Source organism: Pteronotus mesoamericanus, unplaced genomic scaffold (assembly GCF_021234165.1).
Source record: "Pteronotus mesoamericanus isolate MK-2021 breed Mesoamerican mustached bat unplaced genomic scaffold, CSHL_Meso_final scaffold_1186, whole genome shotgun sequence".
Taxonomy (NCBI): Eukaryota; Metazoa; Chordata; class Mammalia; order Chiroptera; family Mormoopidae; genus Pteronotus; species Pteronotus mesoamericanus.
The window spans coordinates 15,872,532-15,898,131 of record NW_026555302.1 but is presented as its reverse complement, the minus strand read 5'-3'; the positions used below and the strand labels follow the sequence as shown (position 1 = coordinate 15,898,131).

General features: G+C 63.9%; 1 protein-coding gene across 4 annotated transcripts; it reads left to right on the top strand.

Annotated features, from left to right (window-relative positions):
• Window positions 1-821: 821 nt before the first annotated feature.
• UAP1 (UDP-N-acetylglucosamine pyrophosphorylase 1) lies at window positions 822-23,962 on the top strand. 4 transcript variants are annotated; one of them, XM_054587836.1, is made up of 11 exons: window positions 822-1,007; window positions 4,639-4,974; window positions 12,356-12,560; window positions 13,876-14,051; window positions 15,184-15,356; window positions 16,650-16,843; window positions 17,739-17,879; window positions 18,526-18,714; window positions 19,567-19,617; window positions 22,563-22,629; window positions 23,263-23,962. In XM_054587836.1, exons 2-11 carry the CDS (start codon window positions 4,695-4,697, stop codon window positions 23,353-23,355), a joined length of 1,569 nt encoding a protein of 522 aa, XP_054443811.1. In that variant the 5' UTR covers window positions 822-1,007; window positions 4,639-4,694; the 3' UTR covers window positions 23,356-23,962. The 4 variants fall into 4 exon arrangements, with proteins under 4 accessions (XP_054443811.1, XP_054443810.1, XP_054443813.1 ...); XM_054587835.1 differs by having other exon boundaries at window positions 822-1,055; XM_054587838.1 differs by having other exon boundaries at window positions 822-1,055; window positions 19,567-19,606; window positions 23,263-23,359.
• Window positions 23,963-25,600: the final 1,638 nt, after the last annotated feature.

Sequence of the window (25,600 nt, the reverse complement as noted above, 5' to 3'; positions counted from 1 at the left end):
GCGGTTTTGCAACTCACGAAGGAAATGAGAAGCCTCTAGCCCTCAAGAAGGAAGAAAAGCCCCTAAATGCCTGGAATTCTTCGTGTGTCACGCTCAGTCCAATGCTGCTTCAGCACCCCGGGCTTCTTGTAAAACCGCGCGACGGGCGACGCAACTTCACACGGATCCGCGGCTTCCGAGGGCCGAGCGCTGAGCCCGGGCGCGCGCGCGCGCACCTGCGCGAGGCTGTGACGGGCCCGGCGGCGCACAGCGGGGCTGGAACACGGACCCTCGGGGGTCTCGGGGTCGCGCAGCCCGACCCCGGGCGGGGAAGGCCACCGTCGCCCAGGGCGGACCCCGGGCGCGCTCTCACTGCCTCAGTTTACCTAATCCCTGCGCCTTCTCGCCCTGTCTCCTTTCCTGTTTCGCAAAAGCAAGCGGGCCTGAAGCCACGACACAGGCCAGCGGGGCGCCACGGGCACCCGCAAGAATCTGGGCTGAGCAACGCGCGTCCTTTGCGACCGCCGCGCGGGCGGCCCGGCACACACCCGGGGCCGCGGCCCGCCTCGGAACCGGAGTGCGGGCGCCGCGAGCACGGGGACCACTGGGACCGCGTGCGGGTGCCCGCCGGTAGTCGGCGCGGAGCCCGTGGGCGGGGCTCGTCGGGCGCGCCGGGGGCGGGGCTGTGTGGGACGCCCAGGGCCTCCCGCATTGGCCCTGAGGACGACTGACGCGCACGGCCGCGCCCCGCCCCCGGTGCCCAGGCCGCGCCCCGTCCCGGGCGCCCAGGCCGCGCCCCGCCCCCGACGAGGCCCCGCCCCCGGCGCGCGGGCGGCGTTCCGCGCTCGCGGCGCTGACGTGTCGGCGGGCGCTTCCTCTCCGCGCGGCCGCTGTCCGCCGCCTGAGGGGCGGGCTGGCGGGCGGCGCTCCCCGCCCGGCCCCCGGCCCGGCCCCCGGCGCGCCGCCCGCCCGGACGGCGGTATATATGCGGGACCTGAGCTGAGCCGGGCGGACGCCGTCGCGCAGAGGTCGGTCGGTGAGAGCCGCGTCGCCTGGAGGGACGAGCCAGGGACGAGGTGCGGGGCGGGGACGGGCGCCGGGCCGGGGGCCGAGGGCGGGCTGTGGAGCCAGGGGTGGTCGCACGTGGGCGAGGCCGGGCTTGGCGGCAGTTAGGCCGGCGGGGGCTCCGGGGGACGGGGTGGCCGGGACCGACGCGCCGGGTCCGGATAGGGTGACACCGGTTCCCGGGGCGGCCGGTGCCCGCGGGACGTGACAGCGGCGCGGAGCCCACGCGCTCCCCTCGCGGGTTCAGGCCGTCCGGGGGACGGCGAGGGCGGCCGGGCGCGGGCACGCGCGAGCCCCCGACACGTGGTGGGTGGGCTTGGCCCTCCGGCGGCGGCGGCGGCGGCGGCGGCGGCGTGCGGGGCCGGGCGTGCTGCGCGGGCCGCATTGGGGTGGCCTCGGCGGGCGGGCGGGTCGGAGCCGCGCCCGGGGTCGGAGGCGCACGAGGGCGGGTGATGCCCGGTGTGTCATCGGGCTCCGTCGTGGCTTTCAGAGAGCTCGTCCCGCGCTCTCCGGGCGCCTGAGAAAGTCACTTAGACGCCGTGGTTGTCACGGCGGGAAGGTCGGACTTCGCGACCCTGCAGGCCCCCAGGTCGAGGCCCGCGGCCGTTTTCTCGGGCATCTGAAGGCCGGGGGCGGGGGGGGGGGGGTGGGAAAACGTTGGCCTGGAGCTCTTCGTGTGACAGTGCTGTTTGCACGCAGAGCCCTGGGCCCGTGGACTGTCCTTCGCGGGTGGGACAAGGGCGGGCAGCGTCCCCTGTGCGCGGAAGTGCGTGCTCTGGGAGGCGACACCATTTGCACAGCGTCCAGGGTGGGGAGGGACAGGGCCGGGGACTCCTGTTCTCGGGTTCCCGGAACCCCCCACCCGCCGCCTCAGCCTTAGGAGAGAGAGACCCTGCCGCTTGGAAAATGTTTGCTAGGAACCCGTGTCTCTCCGCTGTCCCTTTAACATGTTTTAAAATTCCCTAACGGCATCCAATCTCCTGGAACCCGTCTGTGTCGATAGACATGCCTTTCGATGCCTCAGCGAGTCCCAGGCTCGGCCGCGGGCGCGAGCTCTCGGCTCTGCCCGCCCTCCCGGGGGCCTCACTGCCGCGGCCGGTGTCCTGTGTGCCGGGGCCTCTGAACTGCAGACGACTGCGTTTTGCGTCTGGTCGGCACTGCTGTTTGGACACCCAACGTGCCTCCCGGGCTGACCCCGGCCCAAAGTGGAGACCGGGCCTCCCCCCGTGCTCCCGCGTGGCCAAGCCTGCGCCTGCCCCCTGCGTCCCCGCCTCGGTGCCGGGGGCCCTGCCTGGAGTCAGCTGTGCCGGACGCCTGCGGTTCTCTCACCCCACCCTCGACCCATGCCTGACCCAGACCCCCAGGCCCCCCGAGAACCACCGTCACCTCTCACTGAGACCGTTCGGTCGCTCGAGACAGCCTGCCGGCTCCCCTGCGGCCTTCGGCGCCGTCTTCCCCCCCAGCAGCGACCTGTCCTGTGACACCTGGTTCAGACCAACCGCCTGCTGCTGCAGGTCCCCCCAGCCCTTGCCTTGACCACAGGGCCCTGCTGGAAGTGGCCTCTGCTCCTGTCCCCTGCCATGTTTCCTGCCACCCCTGGCTTCGGCCACCTGGCTCCGGTGGCACCCGCAGGCCTGGCATGGGCCTGTCCCGCCGCCGCTGTGCCTGAGGCCTCCGCCCCTGCAGAGAGACGGGTCACTCCCACGGACGCGCAGAAGGCTCGGCGAGGCCCCGTCCGCTTGGCTTCCCGGCGCAGCGCGGGCCCCCTCGCGCCCGGCTCTCTGTGTGGCGGTCTGTGCCCCGAGCTGGGCTGCGGGCACGCTCTTCGCTGCTCCGTGCACGGCTGCGGCCCTCTCGCCCGGAGAGGCACCCGGCCGACCGCGCCGCTCGTGAAGCCTGTGCCGAGAGGATTAACGGCGGTGAAAGTTCCACCGGGGGTCCTCGGGCATCCGGGGAAACTTCCAGACGGGCCGTTGGTGCGTGTAGGTGCGACAGCGGCTGTGGGCGGCGGCTTCCCCCAGGAGCACAGCCCCCGCGCAGCTCCGGCCTCCCTCCGCCCTGGGCCTTCCTCCTCCACCGCGTGTGCTCGCCTGGCTTTTTCATGCTGTTCTCACGGACTGGGCTTCTCTCAGCTCTGGTGTCCTCGGCAAGCTTCCTGTCGCCGCCTCCCCCCGCCCCCCCAGGGCCTGACTCCGGCGGGGCCGTCCTCGTGCGCGGGAGGCGGTGGCGCGGGGGCCAGAGCGCACTCCTCACGTGCGGCAGCGGGCGGAGGCTTCCGAGGGCAGGCGGCCGCCGTGCCTGCGCCGGGGCCCCTCGTCGGTCGCCGCCCTCACCTCACAGCGCGGGCGGCCTTCGTCCGTCCTTTGCAGACGGGGAAGGCCCAGCTGCAGGGAGATTGCACAGCTTTGTCAAGCTCACGAAGTCAGGAGACGAGGCTGGGCCGCCTCTGACCCCAGAGCCCACGCAGGTTGCTGCCCCCAGCTGAACCCGAGGCCTTGAGCTGCATTGTTAGTGTTTTCTCTGCTTTTCTGAGACGTGGTTTGCGGCGGAAAGGCTCCCGGCTTTGGGGTCAGGGTGAAACTCCTCGTCTTCCGTCTGCGGGCCACTCAGCCTCTCTGAGCCGCGTTTCCTCATCGGTGGCCCTTCTCGCTGCCGTCGCTCGTCGGGAGCTGTCAGGGCCTGCACGGTCAGCCCCGCCCTCCCCCTCCCTGCCTGCACCCCGACACCCGCTTCTTACTGCTCTGCCTCCCGCACAGGCCTCCCCCGGTGGCTGGGGGCCGGTGGCCGCCAGCTGTGTCTGCCCCTCCTGTGACCTGTGCCACCTGCTCAGCCCTCGGGGCACAGCTGTGTGGGCTTCCGGTGCAAACTCTTCACTCTGCTCCTTTAGGCGAGGAGATGACCGGCTTCCTCCTTCTCTCCCTTCCTTGTGCTGCGCAGTTGAACATTTTGCTACATTATTACAGAATGTTCTTAAAAAAAAAAAAGTCTTATCCATGGGTGGTTCTGTGTGTATGGCTTGTCCCTTTGGGGTTCAGTTCTTAGTAAAGATAATGCATGTGCTTTTATCCCTTCTCTGCAAATGTTGCTGTTGAAATAAAGTGTGTTTCTCATGATCATAGGGGGTCCTATCCTCTCGAATTGTGCTGTGTTCTGAACGCTGCAGAGTAGCTGCTGTGGTCAGAGACCAGAGGGGAACAGCGGGGACGCGAGGCCGTCAGAGGCTCTGCCAGTGGCAGCTTAGTGGTCAGGGGAGTCGTGCGGGGGAGAGGTGGCCGCACGCAGCACGTGAGCCCGGGAGTCCGCGCGCCTGGGCTCATGTCCCAGCTCAGCCAACCGAAAGTAGTGACAACAAGGGAGCCTGTGTCGCAGAGCGCTGCGGTCGAGCGAGACCGTGCAGTTGAAGCACTCAGTGCGGTGCCCGGCTTATGGTGCCCGGTGCCGTCTTACAGCCTTGGTGGCTCACAGGCATCGTGACGGGAAGGCAGAAGATCGTACTTGACATTAGGTTTTCACATGTACTTATTTTTTGTAGGAAAGACCCTTCAGGTTCTGAGGTTGGACTTTGACCTTCTGTTGATTCCCTTTCTCTTGCAGGTTTATAGGTGCAGAAATTGCCCCCCATCTTCACAAAGCTGGGCTCCCAGAGCATCATGAATGTCGATGACCTCAGACTCAGGTTGTCCCAAGCTGGGCAGGAACACCTGCTCCAGTTCTGGGATGAGCTGGACGAAGCCCAGCAGGCGGAGCTCTATGCAGAGCTCCATGCCATGGACTTCGAGGAGCTGAACGTCTTTTTCCGAAAGGCCACCGAAGGCTTCAACCTGTCCTCTCAGCAGGAGAAGGTGGATGCGCGGATGGAGCCTGTGCCGCGGGGGGTGCTGGGCAGTGCCACTCGGGACCAAGACCAGCTCCAGGCCTGGGAAAGTGAAGGTACCGGCGCGCGGCTTGCTCCGCGGTTGCTGTGAGGCACGCTGCACCGTGGAGGGTGGCCAGCCGTGCCGTCAGGACCGGCCTCTCGTGCCGCCTCGGCCGGGCGGCATCGGAAAGTGAGGGTGGTTTTGCCAAGACCTGAGCCTCCCGTGGCTGGTCCCTGCCTTCTCTGCTCATCCCGGTGCCCGATTCGAGCCCCTTCTCATTCAGGGCTTAAACCGCCTCCAGCCTCTTCCTGCCTCAGTTTCCATACTTCTTGGTGTCCCGCCCTGAAGCACAGGTTATACAGTGTGTGCTGCTTGGCCTGAGCGCGGTCCCCGTCGTGGCCCGAGGGCAGGCCTCTGCCCCCCACCCGCTCCCGCCGCTGCCGCGCTTGTCGGCCGGGCCAGCTGGCTGTTCCCCAGGACACCTGGGTGCCTCTCCTGCCTATGCCTGCGCTGCCCTGAGGCGCTGCCCTTGGGCGCCGGCCTCTGGGCCACCACCTCCTGCAGCTCCCGGGGGGCGCTCACGCCCCTTCTCTAGGCCTTGCCACGCCCCGTCTGGCCCACGGCCCTGTCTGCTGTGTCCCTGGTTCCAGGCACCTGCCCGGCCTCCTCTTCCGCTCCTCAGCAGCAAGAGCTGCTCACCGCCGCGGCCCGGGGCCTGTCCTGCGACCGCCTGCCACGTTGCCCTGGAGCCGGGCTCCCGGCCGTCAGCTGGGCGATGATGCCTGTTGAGTCGCCCAGGGCTTTTTCTATAAAGCCGATTGAGGAGTCTGTCCCCGTGACTGGTGCTGAGTGATGCTTTCGAGGGTGACAGCTGCACTGAGGCGGTGCCTGCTGGGTGACGGTGAGAGCCGGGCCCTTTGCAGCCTCGTCCCCGGTGAGCGAGGGGCTGGCTGTGCCCGCGGCCCGGGCCCCCCAGCCTCGCTGTGCGCCCGGTCAGGGCTGGACCCGTTTCATAGGGGGCAGATGGAACTGATTCTGGTCCTTCCTTTTTAAAAAACGTTATTGCAGAAGTAACGTCAGAACGACAGGAACATTGTAGAGAAATTGCCGTAAGCTCATCTGCTCTGTTGGGTGTGCTCCCGCGGCCGCCTGGCCCTTGAGGGTCGCTTTTCTGAGTGGCCAGCGGGGTGGAGGTGGGGGCGGAGCCTCGGGGTCCGCGTGTGTGCTGCGCCGTGGCTGGCCTGGTCTTGTCTCCCGTTCTCGGGCACTCCTCGCCCCTCCCTCACAGCAGAGGAGCGGCCGCTGCCACCGGCAGCCGTGCCTGCAGCTCTCCGTGCCTCTGCCCGGCCGTACGGGTTTACTGCCTCCCAGGGCCTCTGCGCCCAGGAGCTGCCCCCAGTGGGCCGGGGGCGGCGTCTACGCAGGCGGGTCTCCGACCCCTCTCTTCCCGCCTTGCAACGGTTCTGCTTGACCTGTTTGATGTGTCTGATTTTCGCGGGAGTTTTATTGAAAAGGGGTTGGAAGCAGAAAGAACATTGAGCTGGATGGCCCTCAGGGAGGGCCTTGCTGCCCTGGAGTGCTTGGGGGTGACCCCCAGCCACCCCGGTGGGGGATCCGCCGCCACGCTGCGAGGGAGCGGCTTCCCGATGGGGGCCTGCGCAGCAGGGCGTGCGGGGGGCGACCCCTGCGGCCTGGGGGCGCGCCAGCCCCGCCTCCTTCCCACGTCCCAGAAAGGCCGCGGCGCCAGCCCCAGGCCGCACAGGCCTCTCCTGACCCCCCGAGGACCCCGCTGCCGCGCGCCGTGCGGTCCCTCGGGGGTGACGCCGCGATCGGCCCTTGCGGACGTCCGAAGCTTTGACCTTGTAAAACGAGAACCTCGAGCAACCAGCCGGGCCTCCCAGAACTTGAGTCTTTTAATGACCTTTTTGTTGGACTCAGTAGAACTGGTCTACATTTAAGACTTTTCCTTTAAACTAAACACTGGAACCAGCACGACCTAGCACAGTGTCAGAAGGTACTAAGCAAACTTCCTTTTGGCTTAATGCCCAGGGAACAGTGTGTATTTGTGGGTGTGGAGAAGGAGACTCTGTCACCACCATTACGTCCTTTTTGCTTAGCCACACACTTCCACCTGTGCCGACCCCTAACGGGGTGAGGCTCTCAGGGGCCGTCCAAGAGATGGGGTCACCCTTGTGAGCAGCGTGACACCGTGTTTCAGGAAGCGGGGGGATCCTGGTGTGTGTGGTAAAGGTCCTAGGTTCCCCACCCCCAGGGATGGGGCAGGTAGAAGCGCTGTGCGGCGATTTCACAGCGCCCGGTGGCAGCGGACGTGGAAGGTTGTTGCTGTGGGTCGGAGACACACGTGACCGCAGCACTCCTTGTGGACGGGGGATTTCCAGTTAATTCTTGCAGTGCCCAGGCCGGCTGCAGAGGGCACCCGAGGGGTCTCTGTCCAACTGCGCTGAGCTCTCGAGAGAGAAGTGGAGGCTTCGGCCAGAAGTCGTTCTAGTAAAGATACTCGCGTTGGGAAAGGGTGCTTGCTTAATAAACATGCTTAAAAATAAGTGCATGTTTATACTAAGCACCAAAGAGTCTTCCAGCTTTATATTGCAGACGCAGATCAGGATTCATTGTTAGCCTTCTTTTGTCTACACGATAGACATTGGAGACATTAATCTTCAGGGTGGCTCTCCACCAGGCAGCCCGGTGGCTGACAGCGCAGGGTCATCTGTCACCAGATGACTTTTCGGCTTTCCTGAGACAGCGCCGAGACATTTTTAAGAGGTTTGTTTTAATTTAAAAGAAACACATGCTTACGTTGGAGAAGTTGGGAAGTCACTAAAGATTACAGGGGAAAAACTAGAAATTTCTGCCATCACAGAAGCCAGAGATAAATCCTCAGTAGTAATATTTCATAGTACTTTCGTACACACACGGATGATAGTTTGTGTATTACTTTGTGGTCTGCTTCAGTAACATGTTATGAAAAATTTCAGGCAGAAACTTTTCGATAGAGGTATGTAGAAAAACAGCATAACAAACTCCCACACACACATCGCCTTGATTAGAGATTATCTATAATGCGCAGCCTCGGCCCCGCCCCGCCGCCCGGCTCCTTTGCTGCGGTGTTTCGGGCGGACCCCCGCCCTCGAGGCGAGTTGCCTTGCCGTGCTCGGCAGCGGCCTGGCTCCTGGGCATTTTCTCACGCCTCCATGTCGCTTTTATACCTAAGAAGTGCACAGCAATCCCCCAGCTACTACAGCAGCTTCAAACAGAGATTTCCTTCAGCGGTCAGTTCAGCTCATGTGCTTAGAGTGTGCTTATTAGCATTTTTGGGGAAACGGTCAATCTACAAAGTTGAAGTGTCAGCTGCAGTTAAAAATTAAAGACGGAGCCCCTGCTCTGACCCACTTTCCTGGTCGAGCTGCCCATGTCCCCCACCAGGGCGGGGTCTGCCACCTGCAGTGGACGTGGCATCTGGCAGCCTCCTCCCAGGTCAGGCAGGTGCCCATGTACAGGTGCGTGGGGGGGGAGGGGAGGAACGTGTCCGAGCCGGAAGTTACCCAGGAAGCCCTGGGTCCGGACACGTCCCCGTGAACTCTCTGGGCTCCGGGAGACGTTGCCAAGGTGGCGCCTGGGGCTCCAGGGAGGGGCTGTGGGGCCAGCCCTGGGCAGGGCGCCGGGGCCTGGCCTTCTGGCTTCTCCCTGGCCTCTGCTTGGGCCCGTGTCCAGGTTCCCTGTGTAGGCAGCTTGCTTTCTTTGTTTAAAATAATTTTTTAAGGTTTTATTTATTTTAGATGGGCGTGAGGGGGGAAAGAGAGGAAGAGAAACTAAAATGTGTGGACGCCTCTCGTGCCCCCCCCCCACTGGGGGCCTCCTGGGCCTGCAGCCCAGGCCTGTGCCTGCCTGACCAGGGATTGAACCGGTGACCCTTTGGTTCGCAGGCCAGCGCTCAAGCCACTGAGCCACACCAGCTGGAGCTGTAGGCAGCTTTCTAAGCTCTTGTGTCCTGCCATGAAGCGCTGGGAAGGTGATGTCGTGTATTTTTCTGTTGTTTTTTTTTTTTCCATATTTCTGCAGATTTGGAATAGAAGTTCATAATTTCCTAACTGGTGTGTGCGTTAAGTGCATTGATATTCAGTTAACGGTTTTCAGTGCAGTCTCCCGTGGGACATTCACGTTACGGTACAAACAGTTGGAAATCATAGGTTATTGCTGTGGAACTGAAAGGCTCGCAGAATTTTACTGGCCCTTGAGTTCCACTGGGAGACAGGCTGACTCCGTGGTGCAGTTTTGGTGAACATTGTGGTTCATTGTGCCCAGCGAAGTGGCGCCCTCACCTTGACACCGTTAACAGCAACTGTAGCTCCCTTTAGTCCTTGCAGTGCGGCGGGCCTTGCCGTGGCCGGGTGGCGAGCCGGTCAGAGCGTCGCCCCTCACGCCAAGCTTGTGGGTTCGATCCCCAGGCAGAGCCCACGCAGGTGTCCAACAGTGAAGGTGCGAGTAAGGGGGGCAACGAGCCCGTGTTTCTCCCTTTCTCTACCCCTCCCTCCCTCTCCCTCTTTCTCTCTCAGTTCCGCTGGAAGGAAGGCAGAGAGGAAGGCAGGCAGGCAGCCGGCCTCCGTCCTCTGGGGACGGCTTTCTTTCCTCCTGATTGCTGTCCGAGAGGGAGGCGTGGGAGCAGGGAGGAGTTAATGTGGGAGCCTTTTTCTCACAGGGCGTCCGGCCTGCGCTGCCGGTCAGCGTGCCGCTGTGGCTGGATGGTGGTGAGCCAGACGTACCCTGGCCGTGTGCCCCCGGGGCTGCATGCGAGGCGAGGTGATGGCCGGGAAGGAGGACGGGGAGGGGCTGGCAGGCGCGGGCTTCGGAAACAAACACGGGTCGTTGTTGGAGTGGAGACCGAGGCCGCTGTGAGCTGCTGGGCAGCAAAACCGCAAAACGGGAGAATCGGGAAGGCGCGCGAGGCAGGGGCTCAGGGCGCGGGCCTGAGGAAGAGGAGGTGTACGCGGCGGTGTGAGGGTGAGTCGCTGGAGGCCGCAGAAAGCCTGCAGGCCGCCGCGTGTCCTGCAGGCCGGCAGGAGCGGATGCACTGGCCGCTCACCATTCCCCGGGGGCAGACAAGGGCCGAGGCGAGAAGGGACGCAGGGAGGGCGGCCTGAGCCACATCGACAGTGAAGCAGCTTGACCGTGTGCCGCAGGAAGAAACCACGTTGTGCGGCGAGAGCGGGCCTCGGGGGCGTGTGCCGTTGCAGCCCTGGTTCCGGTCCCTGAGGAGCACGCGGGGCGGGCAGGCCGGAGGCGGCCTTCTGCGACTCCAGCGTGGCGCCAGCCTGGCGCGGGCAGACGCGAGACTGCAGATGCACTTACCCACCCACTTACCGCGGCGGCCGTGCGCTGTCCAGGCCTGCGGGGCGGGAAGCGAACCCACGGTGTGTGCGCTGTGTCCCCTCTGTGAGTGTCAGAGAGTCTGCGTCTGGGACAGATATGGCCCGTGGGGTAGGTGAGGGACTGTGGACCTGTACTTTAAAGTAAGGCTTTTGGGTGGATGAGAGCAGAATTAAGTTTATTCCCTGGAAACTATGTTTCTTTGGTAACTCGGGGAATAAGCGAAGGTGAAGCAGTTTCCAGAACGCCTTCAGTGGCACCCCCGCCCGCCAGGGTGCCTCGTGGCCGTCAGCCTTCGCTTCGCAGGGACACAGACCCCCGGACGGGGAAGTCTCGGTGTCGGGCGAGTGTGGGACCGCGTGGGCTCTCTTTGCTCAGCAGGTTTCCGTCCGTGTAGGGGAGTGGGTAAGAGATTTCTGACAAGGCAGCACAACCCCTCGTGAATTCGGCGGCAGGGAGGAGGCAGGGCGAGAAGGAGCAGGGAAAGCGGCGTCGGGGCCGCGGTGGAGGCGCGGTCCTGTGCCCGGCGAGGGCCTGGGTGTGGTGGGCGATGGCCCGATGGCCGTGGGCGTGGAGTGTGGCTCCGGGGCTGGCGTCAGCTCCGTGTCAGAGGGGAATTACGGGAAGATCTAACAAGTTTTTAAATTTTTTGATTGAAAAAAGCCGAGGAAGTTGCTGAACATCATCCTTGGGCTGCGCTCACTCTCTAATGGAGACAGGTTGTACGGTCAGGGCCGGGCCGGCGCTGACCCTGTAACGGACGTACTGGGAACATCGTCTGCCTTCTCAATGGACCCGTCTCCCCCTCTGCTAACCGAGCGCAGAGCGCGCTGCCCAAGGGCAGGAGGGTAACAGTGACCGTTGCCCACCTGCTGTGGCGGCCAGTGGCCAGCCTCGTTCCCAGAGCTCCCGAGAATTCCGGCGAAAGTATGGAATTCAGGCAACAAGAACGAAAACCGCCTCTCGCCGCCTCCCCGTCAGCCGCTCGGTGCCTCACAGCCCTCCCCGCCCGCTGGCGCGCACGCGCTCTTCCCACGGGGCCCGCAGGCGGCGTCTTGCCGGGACACCCACCTCTGCGGGCGAGAGGCAGGCGGCTCTGAGGGGCGGGCGGCGGCCGCAGCCTCCGCGTCCTCAGCCGCGCTTGGTCTCCCTTGTTTGTGTTTGGGTCTGAAGTCCACTCTGCGTTTACCTGGACGTGAAGAATAGGGTTTTTACCCAGGCATTCGGCGCTGAGGGTCCCACGCGGGAAACCGACGTGCTGCTTCCAGCAGCAGGAATGAGTCAGCAGCGGAGGCTCCGTTTCACAGCCCGCTGCTGCTGCTGCAGATGGCCTGGTAGCAAGGCATTTTAATCAATGTCATTGGAGGACAATTACATACAATAACGTCCTCGTCTTACGAGTTTTAACAAACGCGCAGCCATGTGACCACCTGCCCAGTCGAAAGATGGAGCGTGTCCATCCCCCGCCCCGTCTCCTCCAGTGGTGCTGCAGGCAGGCCCCTGAGCCCCCCGGTCCAGGGGGCTTCCGACCCCGCGGCCCGGCCTCGGAGCGGGGCCTCCAGCCGTGCTGCTGTGTCACATTCAGGGCCCTCCTCGCCGAGGCCGTTGCTCCCCGCGTTTACCGGGCAGCAGTGTGCCTGGAATGCTGGCCTTCTCGCTGGTTAATCGTTTATAAGTCATCGATTGACAGGCAGGAGGCGATCAGGGGCATTGCCGTTCATCCCGAGGCCAAGGCGTCTTCTCTCGTCCTGCCTTCCCCTGGACTTGCCCCACCTAATGAGTAGTCAGGTGCTTGAAAGCATCCGTAGCATCCGGGTCTCTGCCTCCCAGCATCATCAGAAGGAAAATTATTAGCGATTATAATCGTTGAAGTATGTTATTTGGTGTTTGGTTGGGTTGCATTTATGAGTTTTTCAATAATACAAATATTTTTATTGGCAAGAGGGTCCCCAGCACTGCGTGTGGAGTCTTGGCTCGCTATGCGGTGGGGCAGGGGGGCGGTTCTGTGCACGTTTATCCGAAAGCGCCGAATCCTAGAGCTTTGCTGACACCCGTGTTTTCTTTTCTAGGGCTTTTCCAGATTTCTCAGAGCAAAGTGGCCGTGCTGCTCCTGGCTGGGGGACAGGGGACCCGGCTCGGAGTGGCCTACCCCAAGGGGATGTACGACGTTGGCTTGCCGTCCCACAAGACCCTCTTCCAGATCCAGGCGGAGCGCATCCTGAAGCTCCAGCAGCTGGCGGAGGAGCGCTGTGGCCGCCCGTGCACCATCCCCTGGTGAGACGCGGCGGGGCCCTCGGGGCGGGGCGCGCTCATCCCCAGCAGACCAGCACCCGGCGGCTGCCGCGGCGGCGGCTGAAGCTGTGACGTCACAGGCCGGAGGCTTGGCGTGCGAGAGCACAGGGGCCGCTGCAGCCTTGGGAGCCGTGCGCTCCCTCCTCCGCCCCCTGCCTCCCACCAAGCCCCTGGGGCCCCGCGAGCTCGCTCTCCATCTAGAAGCTTCATGCCGATCGGTCGTTGGTCACATGTGGGGTGTCTGGTTGGAGACCTGAATCTTTGAAATGTGAAGGCTTCGCTCTGCTGTTTCCGGCATTGCCGGGGAGAGGTCTGCCTTTCTGAGTCCCAGTGTTCTGTCCCCTCCCCTTACCCTCAGTACCTGAAACGTCATGGCCACACGGTGTGTGTGACTTTATCTCCCGTGGGCTCTCTCAGCCTCGGAACTCGACCTACGTACCCGCCCGTCGGCTCCCCCAACGCGTCCGCAGCTGAAAGCGCCTGAGGCTCTGCCCCGCGGCCCTGCGTCCTCAGGGCCTGCCCGCCACGGTGCCTCTCCTGCGCTCCCCGCGAGGGCAGCGACTGCGGGGATCCTGCTCTGCTCCCTGGAGGGATTCGGTCGAGTTCTTTAATAATCTCTGTCCTCCAGTTTTGGAAGTTAGCGTGTTTTGCGGGGCAGCCAGCTGTGGGTGCCTGATTCCTCAGGTCCCTGATATTTGTCATTCAGCCCTTGTGACCAGCAAAGGCGCTGCTGGTCTCTGCGTCCTCCGCAGTGGTGGGCTTTGCCCGCTTCCTGCACTGACCCTCTCAGCAGACACCGGCTGAGCGCCTGCTTCTCGGTGCTGGTTTCAGACAGAGTTTTCCTCCTGTGCCCCCTGGCGCGGGGTGGATGTCGCACAGAGTACAGTGACTGTTTTATGATTTTGAATGAAGGGGAACAGCCCGGATTTCATTTCCAAATTGCAACAAAAAGAACCCCAAGAGCTCCCTGGAGAGTAACGCAGCCACCCTTCTGTCTGCGTTTAGGCAGGGCAGGAGTTTTCATTGCCAAGCGCACCTTCGGCAGCCTTCGGAAGCAGCCGTGCCCGCTTGGGCGGGCTGCGGGCTGCTTGGGGGGGGGTGCCCGCTTGGGCGGGCTGTGGGCTGCTTGGAGGGGGGGTGCCTCGGTCGATGGCCGGGGGGCGGGGGGCAGCCGTGGGGCGGGGCCGCCGTCGGGGGGCCGCCGGGCAGGAGGCCCGAGGCGCAGAGCCCCGTCCGCGCGGGGAGGCGGGGGCCCAGGCGGCACGGCTGCCTAGCGGGCGCGCTTTTCTTGCGCCAGGTACATAATGACCAGCGGCCGGACAATGGAGCCCACCCAGGAGTTCTTCGCCAGGCATGCGCACTTCGGCTTGAGGAGGGAGAACGTCATCTTTTTCCAGCAGGGGATGCTGCCCGCCATGAGTTTTGACGGGAAGATTATCTTGGAGGACAAGAACAAGGTGTCCATGGCTCCAGGTGCGTAACCTTGCTTACGTGGTGGTGACTAGAAATGGCCGTAGCAAAAATCGTTAAATTTTGGCTTTATTTTTAATATGGTGGTGGGGATATTGAAAATTAGTATGTCAGTTTTTTTTCCTGCAAGTTGGCAGTGATTTTTTAAAACGGCAGTGCCTGTGGGTGCCGTGGCTGTGCTTTTACCGTCTGTGGGGTCCGCCCCGGGCGCGCCCGAGCGCCCAGCTCAGCCTCCCTGCCCCGCGCTTTGCGCAGCGGTGCACGCGGCCGCCACGTGTGTGCAGCGAACGGCAGCCTCCTGCGGCCCAGGGGCGCACGGGCCGAGTCAGGGTCTGTAGTGCTCCTCCTCAGACGGTGAATGACCAGGAGAGCAGTCCTGGCAGGGTCAGGGGGAGAACAGGGACCCACAGCCGTTCCCACGGCGCCCTCGGCCTCGCTCCGGCCCGGGCGGCGATGCAGGGACAGGAGCGGCGTGGGCGGGTCCGCGTCTGCCTGGGTCCGCACGCGCGGGGAGGAGAACTGGGGACAGGCTGCAGGGACCAGCAGCGGTGCCGCTGGCGGGGCCCTCGGTCCATTCTTTTCTCTGCTGCTTAGTTGTCTTTAGTCAGTGGGCGGGTTTACCGTCTTCACTCTGTGTGTGGTGTTGTCTAGTTCCTTGTCGCGCGTGCGCCGTGGTGGAGGTGGTTGATGGGGGAGGCACTCAGGCAGCGCTGAAAACGGACGGGAAGATGCAGAGGCTTTTGCCTGTGCGGAGTGGAGGTCACCACGACCTCCACGTCGGTCGGGCTTTTAAACGAGGGCCCTGGCATGAGACGCGTGTGCGTGTTCACACGTGAGGTGGGGGCGCGGTCCGGCTGTGGAGACAGCCAGCGCGATCACGCCGACGGTGACTGACCTGACATGTCGGGAAGCACCGCTGCCGGACACAGGGTGTCCTGCTTCACAGCCTGTCCCAGGCTGAGCTGTGGAAAGGGCCGGCGGAGAAGGGAGGGGCGGCTGGGGCTGACCGCCTGCACGGGCAGGGCCGCTCTGCGCGGGCACGCCCGGCCCTCTCCTGCCAGCACTCGGTTTCGTGGCCCGCGGGGTGAACCCCTGGGGGCCGTCAGCCCGGGCTTTGCTGTGCTTCGCTTCCCAGATGGGAACGGCGGCCTGTATCGGGCGCTGGCGGCCCAGCGCCTAGTGGAAGACATGGAGCGGAGAGGCGTGCGGAGCGTTCATGTCTACTGCGTGGACAACATCCTGGTGAAAGTGGCCGACCCGCGGTTCATCGGGTTCTGCACTCAGAAAGGGGCCGACTGTGGGGCGAAGGTGAGGCCTTTGTCGTCTCGGGTCGGGGGGCTCCCCGGCCTTTCTTGGTCGCGCCTGCGTGCAGGCGTCCAGCTAGAGCTGCTGGGGGATCGGAATGCCTGAGACCCGGGCATCTCCCAGGCCCCCGGCTGCCCCTGCCCACTCTTTCCCTTCAGCCGGCAGCGTTGGGTTCTAGGAGGAACGCTGTGCGCTCGTCCATCGTAGCCCGGGCCTGGATGGACCCGTTAGCGTCGACTTGCGCTGGAGCAGGTCGTGGGGGCGTCGGCACGGGGACGTACAGACGGCAGGGTTGGGCTTCAGGGAGGCATTCGACGAGGCAGTGGGGGGGCACGCAAGCCTCGTGCCCAGGACGGAGTGGGCAGGCTGGGGGTGAGGTGGCCGAGCTCAAGAACCCCCAAAGGACCGTGGGCGCCCTGAGGCCGAGCCACGGGTCGGACAGGGCAGGCCACGCGGCAGCTGCAGGTGCTTTCCGTGTGGCTCTCCGTTGCACAGCCACGTGGACTGATTCTTGACATCGTATCGGCTCTTTCACAGCTTCCCCTGGGCAGCTCGGCGAGCTGGGGGGTCGGCCGGGGCATCAGAGCACCCGTGAGGCTAGTGTTGAAATGAAATAGTCGTACATTTCCTTCTGATTTCCACACACACCTTGCTCCCAGCGCCCCCGCTACCCAGAGCTGTGACAGAGGATCAAATCGCAGACTTGCAGACTGTTTAAAGCATCGAGTCTCTCCACGCACCACCTGGCATGCAAAGCCGATGCACGGGGGGGGCCTTTCTGGCTGAAGTCTGTGTGGGGCCCAGGGCCCTGCCCTCTCCGTGCCCACCGCTGGGCACAGACCCTGAAAGCTGAGGACTGTGCTGCGCTTCTGGGTGAAGCGTTCCACGGGGAACGGCCACCGGGGCCGCGGCAGCCGAGGGCTCAGGGAAGGCCTGGGGCTTTGCAGTCTTGCGCCTCCCAGAGAAGTGTTATTCCACGTGCTCTCCAAGCAGCTGGTGCGGCTCAGGATGAACTAGATGGCAGACATAAAGCCTGGGGGTGTAGCCGCCTCGTGCATGGCTGTTCCCAGTTCAGCAACTTCTCTGGGCTCCGTGTCAGGGCTCCGCCCCTGCTGGTTGGACGTTGACCCTGCTTCCTGGGGGGGGGGGGGGGGGGGGGGGCGGGGAAGGGTTGTTCAGAGGCTGTGAGGGGGCGGGTGGCCGTCTGTGGGATTTCTCTGGAGCTGCCACCGCGGGCAGTGGCAGGGTGGCCCCGGCAAGGGGCAGCCGGCCACGGGCTGCGGTCTCCCCGGGCAGGTGGTGGAGAAGACGAACCCCACGGAGCCGGTGGGCGTGGTGTGCCGCGTGGACGGAGTGTTCCAGGTGGTGGAGTACAGCGAGATCTCCCTGGCCACCGCGCAGCGGCGGGGCCCCGACGGGCGGCTGCTCTTCAGCGCGGGGAACATCGCCAACCACTTCTTCACCGTGCCGTTCCTGAGAGACGTCGTCAAGTACGGGCGGGGGGGCTTTGGGGGTTTCATTTATTGTTCATTAGAGGCCGAGTCACATGAGACGTAGGACGAGGCCCCAAGTCCCGTCCCGCAGAATTCGTCCTCCTGCTGAGGGCCCCCTTTACCCAGCGCGGTGCCCGCACACCGTGGCCGTCGGTGCGCGAGGCGCCGGCTCCTGGATGTGAGCTCAGGGCCGGGTGCTGCCCCCTCTTCCCCCACGCCCAGCCCGCCTGGTCCCAGGGAAGCAAAGGGTGAAAAACACCTGTGTCTCCCACAGCTGGACGCTGGGAGGTGCAGGTGTCCTCCAGCTGCTGAGCCGGGGTCCCCAGAGGTGGACGCACAGCGTCCGCGTGTCGAGAAGCAGTTCCGACACTCGAAGCGAGCGGCTCCCAGACGGCCATGCAGGAGCCAAAGCGACAGAGCCGGGGGGCGGGGGCGGGGCTGAGGCCTGGGCGAGCCGCGGGTGTCGCCCTGACACCCAGCAGGAGCTGCGTGTCCTGGGTGTCAGGGTGCAGGGGGCTCTGCTGTCTGACTGTCGAGGCTTCTGGGACTGTGGGGTGACTGCCTGGTCACCCCGCTCAGAATGTCCGTCAGCTCCTGGTCCCCGCCGCCGCGCGGTCCACAGCGCTGTTTGTAGCTTGTTAATTCACCTGCAGTGGCTGTTGACGCCCGACTTCCCACCCTGACCTGGGAGGGGTCTCAGGAAGCTGGGGGCAAAGAGGAGAGCGGGCGGCAAGCCTGGGGCCGTGGGGGAGATGTGGCGTGAGCTGGGGGACCCGGAGAGCTTCGCCCTGGCGAGGGGCTCCCACCTGGCGGCCGAGCGCTGGCCCCGAGCGTGGCGGCCGGGTCGCCGGCTTTTGCGTCCGCACAGCGACGGCCTCCTTCCCCCGCGCAGTGTGCACGAGCCTCAGCTGCGGCACCACGTGGCTCAGAAGAAGGTTCCGTGCGTGGACTCCCAGGGCCGGGTCGTCAAGCCCGAGAAGCCGAACGGAATCAAGATGGAGAAGTTCGTCTTCGACATCTTCCAGTTTGCCAAGTAGGTTTTGCGTGGCCGGTCAGAGGACACGTGCTGAGAAACTTCCTTGTGCTCCCCTCGGCGGGACGCCGGTCTCAGAGCCTGCTGGCCGCGCCAGTGGGGGGTCCTGATGGGGGACGTGTGGTCTGGATGTGCTTCCCCTCATGGGAGCCGCCGGCCGCGCGTGCACGAGGCGCCCCGAGGTTTCCTTGTAGCCACTCGTCCGCTGTCTGGCGCTCCTGCCAGATTGTCGCGCGCTTATTTGGTGCAAGAGATGGGAGGTTAGCTAGGGGGTCGGCCGCCGAGGCCGGGCGCCTCCACCTGCGAGCGGATGTCTCCACCAGAGCCCACACCGGGTCTGGGAGGGGTCTCAGGACTGACCGGGGTGAAAACGCCGAGGCCGGGCCAGCCAACAGCGAGCGCACCAAACACGTTGCTCACCCGTCCTTTTTCCCCAGAATGCATGCTCGTGGGGTCTTTCTGCGTGGAGGTTGCTGGTGTGATGCCGGCCAGCAGGGGTGGACGTGGCCTCATCTGCGTGGGGGAGGAGTGTTGCTTCTTCAGCCTCCGCCTGAGTCTGAGCCCGGGGGCTGCTGGAGCCGCGCAGGGGCCGGAGCCGTGCGGAGCTTCACTTCTGGCCGGGCGTCTCTGTTCGGCTCCGTTCCAGGAAGTTCGTGGTGTATGAGGTGTTGCGCGAAGACGAGTTCTCCCCTCTGAAGAACGCGGACAGTCAGAACGGCAAGGACAACCCCACCACCGCCCGGCACGCCCTGATGTCCCTCCACCACTGCTGGGTGCTCAACGCCGGCGGCCACTTCGTCGACGAGAACGGCTCCCGCCTGCCCGCGATCCCCCGGTAGGCGCCTGCCTTGCCCTGCGGGCCCTGCTCGCCCCCCGATGGTCCCGTGTCTTCAGTGAAGGCAGAGGCCCTGTGGGCCCTCCGGGTGTGGGCTCGCGGCAGGCAGCTCTGCCCTCGTAGCGAGGGGTCTCTGCCGAGTGCCTCGTGTTTCAGAGCCAGGCCCGCCGGGTCGTGAAATAACCCCGCCGCGTGGCTGTGGGGGCGGCCCCCTGGGTGCCCTGCGGGTTACGCCGTCGGCAGCAGCCACGTCGGGCGCGCCGGACGCAGAGCGTTGGCTGCAGCCCTCGCTGTGCGGGCTCACGACGGCGCTCGCGCTGGGGTCCCCTGGAGGTCCCACCAGGAGACACAGGCCCCCCGGGTCTCACGGAGGTGGCCTTGGGGCACCGAGGGCGGGGCCAGGAAGGGTATGAACGCCACCCACCGTACCTAACACTGAGCCTCTCAACATGCTCTGGGATTTTAGGAGGTGGCACAGGAGGGCGCCTCTGCCGGGCCACCCTGCGGTGATGCCCGGGTGAGCTTGGCCCTCTGCCTTATGGGGACGCCTTCGCTGGCGCCCAGGACCCTCCCGAGTCGTTGCAGAGGAGCTTCCGGCCGTGCAGCCTGTGCTCCCTGGGGTGGCCAGGGTGCGTCTGCGGCCGCGGCCACGGCCTTGCGGGGGGCCCCACGCCTCTCGGTGTCCTGGGCTTCGCCCGGGCGGCTGGGTGTCGATTCCAACGCCGCCAGCCCCTTTGCCGGGTTTATGATTCACCACAAGTCCTGCCTCTCTGTCGCGTGTATTTGCAGTTCCACTTCACGGTGACGTTTGGTTTGCTCTTTTCCCATTAATGCTTCTTTATTCCCACCTAGCGCTGCTGCGAGTGGACAGTCTGAGGCCGTCACAGCCGAAGTCAGTGACAAGTAAATATTGCAGCCTGCCTGCGGCGCATGGTGACAGGCTGTGCTTCCGTACTAACGGTGGCGTAGTTAGCTCTGCCTTCCCGTGGCCGGGTGGGGACGCTCCGGGGCGGTGCTGCTTCCTTGGTGGCAGGCGCCTGCCTGGGTGACACTAACTCGGAAGCGCAGTGCATGCTGGGCACGGGCGGCATGCCTCACTAAGCCCCTCCCATGGTGTCTGGGCGCGCAGGGCACACTTGCAGGGACAGGCAGGACCCGGAGCAGGGCGCGGGCCGGGAGCACCCGCTCCGCATAAGCACAGCTGGGCGGGAGAAACGCGGTGCGGCTGCGCTGCTGCTGACGGGGACGGGCAGGAAACCGCTCTTCAATTTACTCGCGTGCTGACGGCGCCCCCTGTTGGTCTCTCTTGGTCTCCGCTATTTACGTCACTTAACTGTCCTAAGCACAGGTCTTTCTGTCTCAAGAGCAGATCACTTTTAGAGAGAAGAACCACACGCCCTCTGCCCTCTGGGTACGGAGAGTTTGAAGAGCCATTGTCTTTATAGCTAACAAGGCGGCTTCGCGGGCTCGTTGTGCGTCCGGAGTTGCTGGGTTCCGGGTGAATTGACCGTTGTCAGGCCAACTGGGGAGCCGTGTGCAGGGCGAGGGGCTGGGGCGGGCGCTTGCTCCGCCCGGGTGGGGCGCTGACCCGGCCTCGCCCACGCCCTCTCTCCGGCCTGTGCTGCTTGCCCGTGTCCTGCGGCGCTGGTCCCTGTGAAGGCTGGGTCTCTGGGACGTGGCCCCGGCCCACGGGCCGGGCTCACCGATGGTCCGGTTTCCTTTTGGAGCCGCCGGCCGGTGGCTGTGGCCCTCAGGCTGGGGGGCCCGGGGGTCCCCTCCGTGTCCTGTCCTGGCCAGCACTGGAAGCAGCCCCTTTTGTGACTTAAGAAATGAGGTTCCTAGCCTGGATTTCCTTCTCATTGAACCACAGCTTTTAATCTGAAAAGTGAAAGTTTGTTACACACTTGGAAACAAACTCCAGCTGTCTCAGTTAAGATACAAAAAGGTTTAAAGAGTCGTCGTTCAAGATTTTTTTAGTTAGTGCTTTTCTCCTCATTTACTTTATTTTAGCTGTTTGTAGAATAATTAAACCGAAATCACGATCCCCAAACGAGGTCAAGGATGTAGACGCGGCTCGTGCTGAAATCCGCCAGAACCCCCGAGACGAGGGGGCAGCGTGAGCGCTGGAGGGGGGGCAGCCGGGGGTCCGGGGAACAGTGAAGGAGGGAGGGGGCCAGGTGCGGCGGAGGGATGTCATTTCTGTGTCCGCCTGCTGACCAGTGTTGGCCTCCTCGGAAAGCAGGCTTGCGGCAGTGTCGCTGGCTGACGCGCTGTCCCCTGGGGCCTCGCGCTGGGGCTGTGGCAGCTGCCTCCCTCCTTGGGCGCCAGCGTGGTTTGTCCAGGGGCTCCCTGGCCCCCCGGCCTCCGGTGTGGAGGGGCTGTGTTCAGGCCAGCTGCGCGCGCCTCGGGTCAGGGCCCCCTTCTCGTCCTGGCCCCCCGAGACCCCCGGGCTCCGCGGCTGGGGCCCCACTCCCCGCTTTGGGCTCCTGGCCCTGAGCCGCGGGGGGCTCCGGACGCCAGGGCCCCGTGGCGGGACCTGCCGGGCCCAGCGGGGCCGCCGCCCACCTGTTGCAGCGCTTTTACCCCGCCTGCCCCGCCTGCCCCGCCCCCGAGACCTGCAGGTGCCGTTCGCACGCCTGGGGCGGCGGCCGCTCACACTAGAGGACACGCTGTTTCCTACGGCGCTGGGAGGGGCACGGCGTGCTCACGTGAGAGCGTGTGTCCGTGTGTCCACGGGGCATGTGTCGGTGACGCCCTTGGGGGCAGAGGCTGTCTCCAGAGCCTCCTGCTGTGTGAGCGAGCGAGGCCGCTGCGGGGCAGCCCTGCCTCAAAGGACGGGCGGGGCTCGGGCAGCCGCAGGGACCCTCTCGGGGGTGAGCCGGGGTCAGCCTCAGCGCAGGCCAGTGGCCTGGCCCGAGCAGGGTGTGGTCGGAAGCGGCAGCCCCAGCCGGGCCGGGCGTGGCCGGGTGCTCGGGGAACGCGGCGATGGTTCTGCTGGACGAAGACGCAGTGCGGCAGCCAGGCCCTGGTCTGCTGCCCATGCGAGGGTACGAGTGCGGGGGCGGGTGTCCTGGCGCCCGCGTCCCATTGCCGACACTCCTGAGGCGGCGGGGAGCTCTGCGGTCTCACGGCTTTATTTTCAATGCTGTGGGTTGGCTCCGCGTGAGTCCCTCAGAAACCGAGGCAGCAGGCGGCTGTGGGTGTGGGGCGGGACCGGGCCGGCCTGGGCGCGGCGTCTGCTCCTTCCTGCTCCGAGGGGTCCTGGTGGGAGCCGCACTGGGGAGGCTCTGCGACTGCGTGTCCAGCCATCAGTACGCGTGGCCACGGGACGCTGGAAACGTGGCCATTCTGTGGTGAAGCTCAATTTTAGAACTCAATGGTCGCAGTTCTAAGGAGCTTGCGTCTGAGTGGCTGCCGCACGCGGTGCCTCGACGTCCGCGCCTCAGGCGAGCAGGTCGACAGCCGTGCCTGGGCCGCCGGGCGCTGTCGGGGGCCGAAGGGAGGGCGCAGGGTCGCAGCCCCAGTGACAGACCTGGACACGGCGCACGCTCCGCGAGCAGCCCCTTCCTTGTCACGTGAACACATGGACGAGAAGCGCGATGTCACGGGAGGGGCGGGTCCTGGCCGAGTGCGGCGCCTGACGGGCTGGCGGTGGGCGCACGTCCCGGGGGGCATCCTCTGACCTTGGCCGCGCCACGGTAGCTTGGTCCTCAGGGGACGCAGTGGTCGGCGGGGCTGTTTCTAGGCGGAACGTGCTTGTCGGCAGCTTCTCGGAGGAAGGCCGCGCCTGTCCTGTCCCTCGGGCGGGGGGCGGGGGGCGGCCTCTGACACGTGTGGTCTCTCCGCAGCCTGAAGGACGCCAACGATGTCCCGATCCAGTGTGAAATCTCTCCTCTCGTCTCCTATGGGGGAGAAGTAAGTTTCTTTTTCCTTCTTTCAAAAAGCAAAGCCTGGTCCTGCTTCACGTTCCAGTTGAGCTGCCCTGAGAGGACAGGGTGTCGCAGGGACCTGCCCCGGTGCGGCCCCCGGGTGGGCTGCTGGGTGCCTCTGCTCTCAGCCCTTGTCCTCGCAAATCCCTGTCCCGGCGTGTGCGGGTCCCCCTGTGGAGCCGCCCGGCCCCTCCCCTTCGCCTGCGCACTGAGACGCAGCGGGCTCTTCAGCGCGTGTGCGGGGGTCTGTTTGTCGTGCACGGCTGGTGCCGGGCGCTGCCCTCCTGCGCTGCAGGGCACCTGCCGGGGGCCCAGAGGGTGGGGAGACAGCGGGCGCCTGGCCGGGAGTGCCGGCCGCACGTGGGGTGGCCCCACGGAGCACGCGCGTCACCCGCTGACTGCAGACGTCACGTTGTCCGCAGGATAACTTTACTTTTTGCTGACGGTTTTATGCTGTTATGAATAGGTCATTAAGCCCAATTTAAAAAGTTTACCTAATAGGTTTTTATTGACTTAAATTGTGCATCTGAGCCCAGCTTTTGCCTTTGCGTCACGCGTCCAGCGTCGCGCGGCCCCTGTCCGGCAGCGCGCTGACTGTGTCCCCCATGCCCTCCCCCAGGGACTGGAGAGCCACGTGGCCGGCAGAGAGTTCCACGCCCCGCTGATCATCGACGAGCGTGGGGTCCACGAGCTGGTGAAGAACGGGCTGTGAGGGGCCCCCGCCGGGCAGGGGCCGCCGCGGCCGACGCGGAGCGGTGCCCGCCCCTCCCGGGCCTCATGCTCGAGAAGCCGCTGCACGTCCCCCACATCCACAGGGCTGGACGCGAGAATCCTTTTTATGACTCTCAGCTCATTGAAGGTCTTATTTATGTTTTTCAACCGTACGTTTTCCAAGCCCAGGAAAACCCTGCCTTGCATGCTGCCGGCGCGTGGTGCCGCGCCGGGGACCGGAGCGTCAGGTTTCAGCTCTGTACAGAGCTGTCCAATGCACCGCGTGTGCCGGGAGGCCTCTATGGTGCTCAGAGTTTGTTTGTTCAAAGGTACACTTTCTAAAGAAAATAACTGGATGGTAAAATAAACTCTTCTTTTTGTCTCTGGAGTGTTGCTTGTACCTTGAGGACTTTATTCCACTGGGAAAAGAGGAGACTTGGGAGAGACTTGAGATCATGCGCAAAAACCCCCAAGCCCACGTTTGTGGGGAATCGCTGTCGGAGAGGCTCCCGACTCGGGGCCGGGCTCCCGTCCGGAGGGGAGCTGTGCTCCGCACGCCCATCTGCCCGTGTCTGCAGACGCGGCGGCCGTCCCAGCGGGGTCGGGGGACGGGGAGAGGGGCTGGCGCCGGGCGTGCCTCGACGGAGGGGTCCGCAGGGGCGGAGGGGCCGCGCCTCGCCAGCCCATGCCCCCTGTGCCTGAGCTCCCGGCGCCCTTGGGGCTCAGCGGCGCTTCTCCTGCGTTGCCTGGGCCGATAGCCACTGTCCTTCCAGGTGGGGTTTAGTGTTTGTTCATTTGTTTTTAGAAGATTTAAAAAAGAGGCAGAATAACATGGTTTTGGGAACATGGGCTGTAGATCATTTGTAAGGGTTCCCTGTATCTAAAACACAGTTTGCATGACAGTGTTGAGCTTTGTAAATCTATCCTATACAGCGTGTATTGACCAAATACATAAAAATAAGTGCACATAAAATTAGCATCTGGACAAATGAAAGATTCTAAAAACCAGGTCTCAAGGACAGAGTCACCGACCGATCCATCTCCCGTGGCAGGTGTCCCTGGGTGGAGGGGGTCAGGGGCGGCTCGTCTGTGGAGTAAGGGGTCCAAGGGTCTGTTTTTGTTTTTCCCTAAGAGCCTATGGTATTGATATCTATATTTTTTGTTTTATTCCAATAGCAGCCCAATGTTGCTATTACCCGCCCCATTTTCTCAGAAAGACTGTGGAGGTGCCCCGGCCGAGGGGCCCGGTCGGGGCGCGTGCCGGGGGTGGGCGAGCAGCGTGGGGGGCCCGGGCGGCGCCGGCGGCGGTGCGAATGCCGGGCCGGAGGCCCCATGCCCACGGTCATGAGGGTCCCCCCGTACGGTTTCCTTGCTTTTCTTCTGAGAAGGTTCTAGGCAGGAAGAAGCTGTTTAACGCGTGGCCCTGCCTAGTATTTACAAATCAGCCCTTGACTGAAAGCATAATGAAAATATCCATTTTCAGTTGGCAGGCCAAATAAAAGTGCTATTTTAGACATTTTTCCTTATTTTTTTTCCAAGGGTGCAACTGAAATGATGATGATAGTTTCACATTTCCATAATCTATTTCTTTTTCATATTGAGCTTGTTTAGATCCCCAAACCCAGAACACCAATTTTATTTTCATTTGATTCTTCTTTGCTTTGAAAACTACAAATTAAGTTTCTTTATATTATTCCAAAACCCGACTTCCTCTTCTCCGTCCCTGGGTTCTCAAATAATTGCTCCTTTGTGAAGAACCGAACAATAGCAAACCACTGTGCCCTGGTGCCGGTTCAAGTCCTGTGTTTAACCAGCACGGCGTTCAGTTGGAAACCTCGTCTGACCCACGGGGTAGCCAGGCCTCGCCAGACATGCCTGGGAGGGTCTCACGTGACTCTCCACGGGCCACGGAGACCCGTAGGACAGGCTGGACACGCCACAAGGACATCACCTGATAACATCGCAACGTGAAACATTAGGAGGTCGACCAGTACTTCATTTGTATCGCTCCGCAGGAGGGTGCTGTGTGTGTATGGGGCGGGGTGGGGGGGGTTGGCCGGGGGCGGGGGCGTTGCCTTTTCTACTTCTTTCCTTTCCTTTGAGGTGCTGTTCTCACACGTGGGTGCGGGTGTGGTCGTGACGCCGTAACACTGTTTCAGATGTGGAGGCTCTGGGGTTGTTCCCAGAGCCCCTGGCTTTGCAGCTAATTCCCCAACAGAAATAAAGAGAAATGAAGAGGCCGCAGG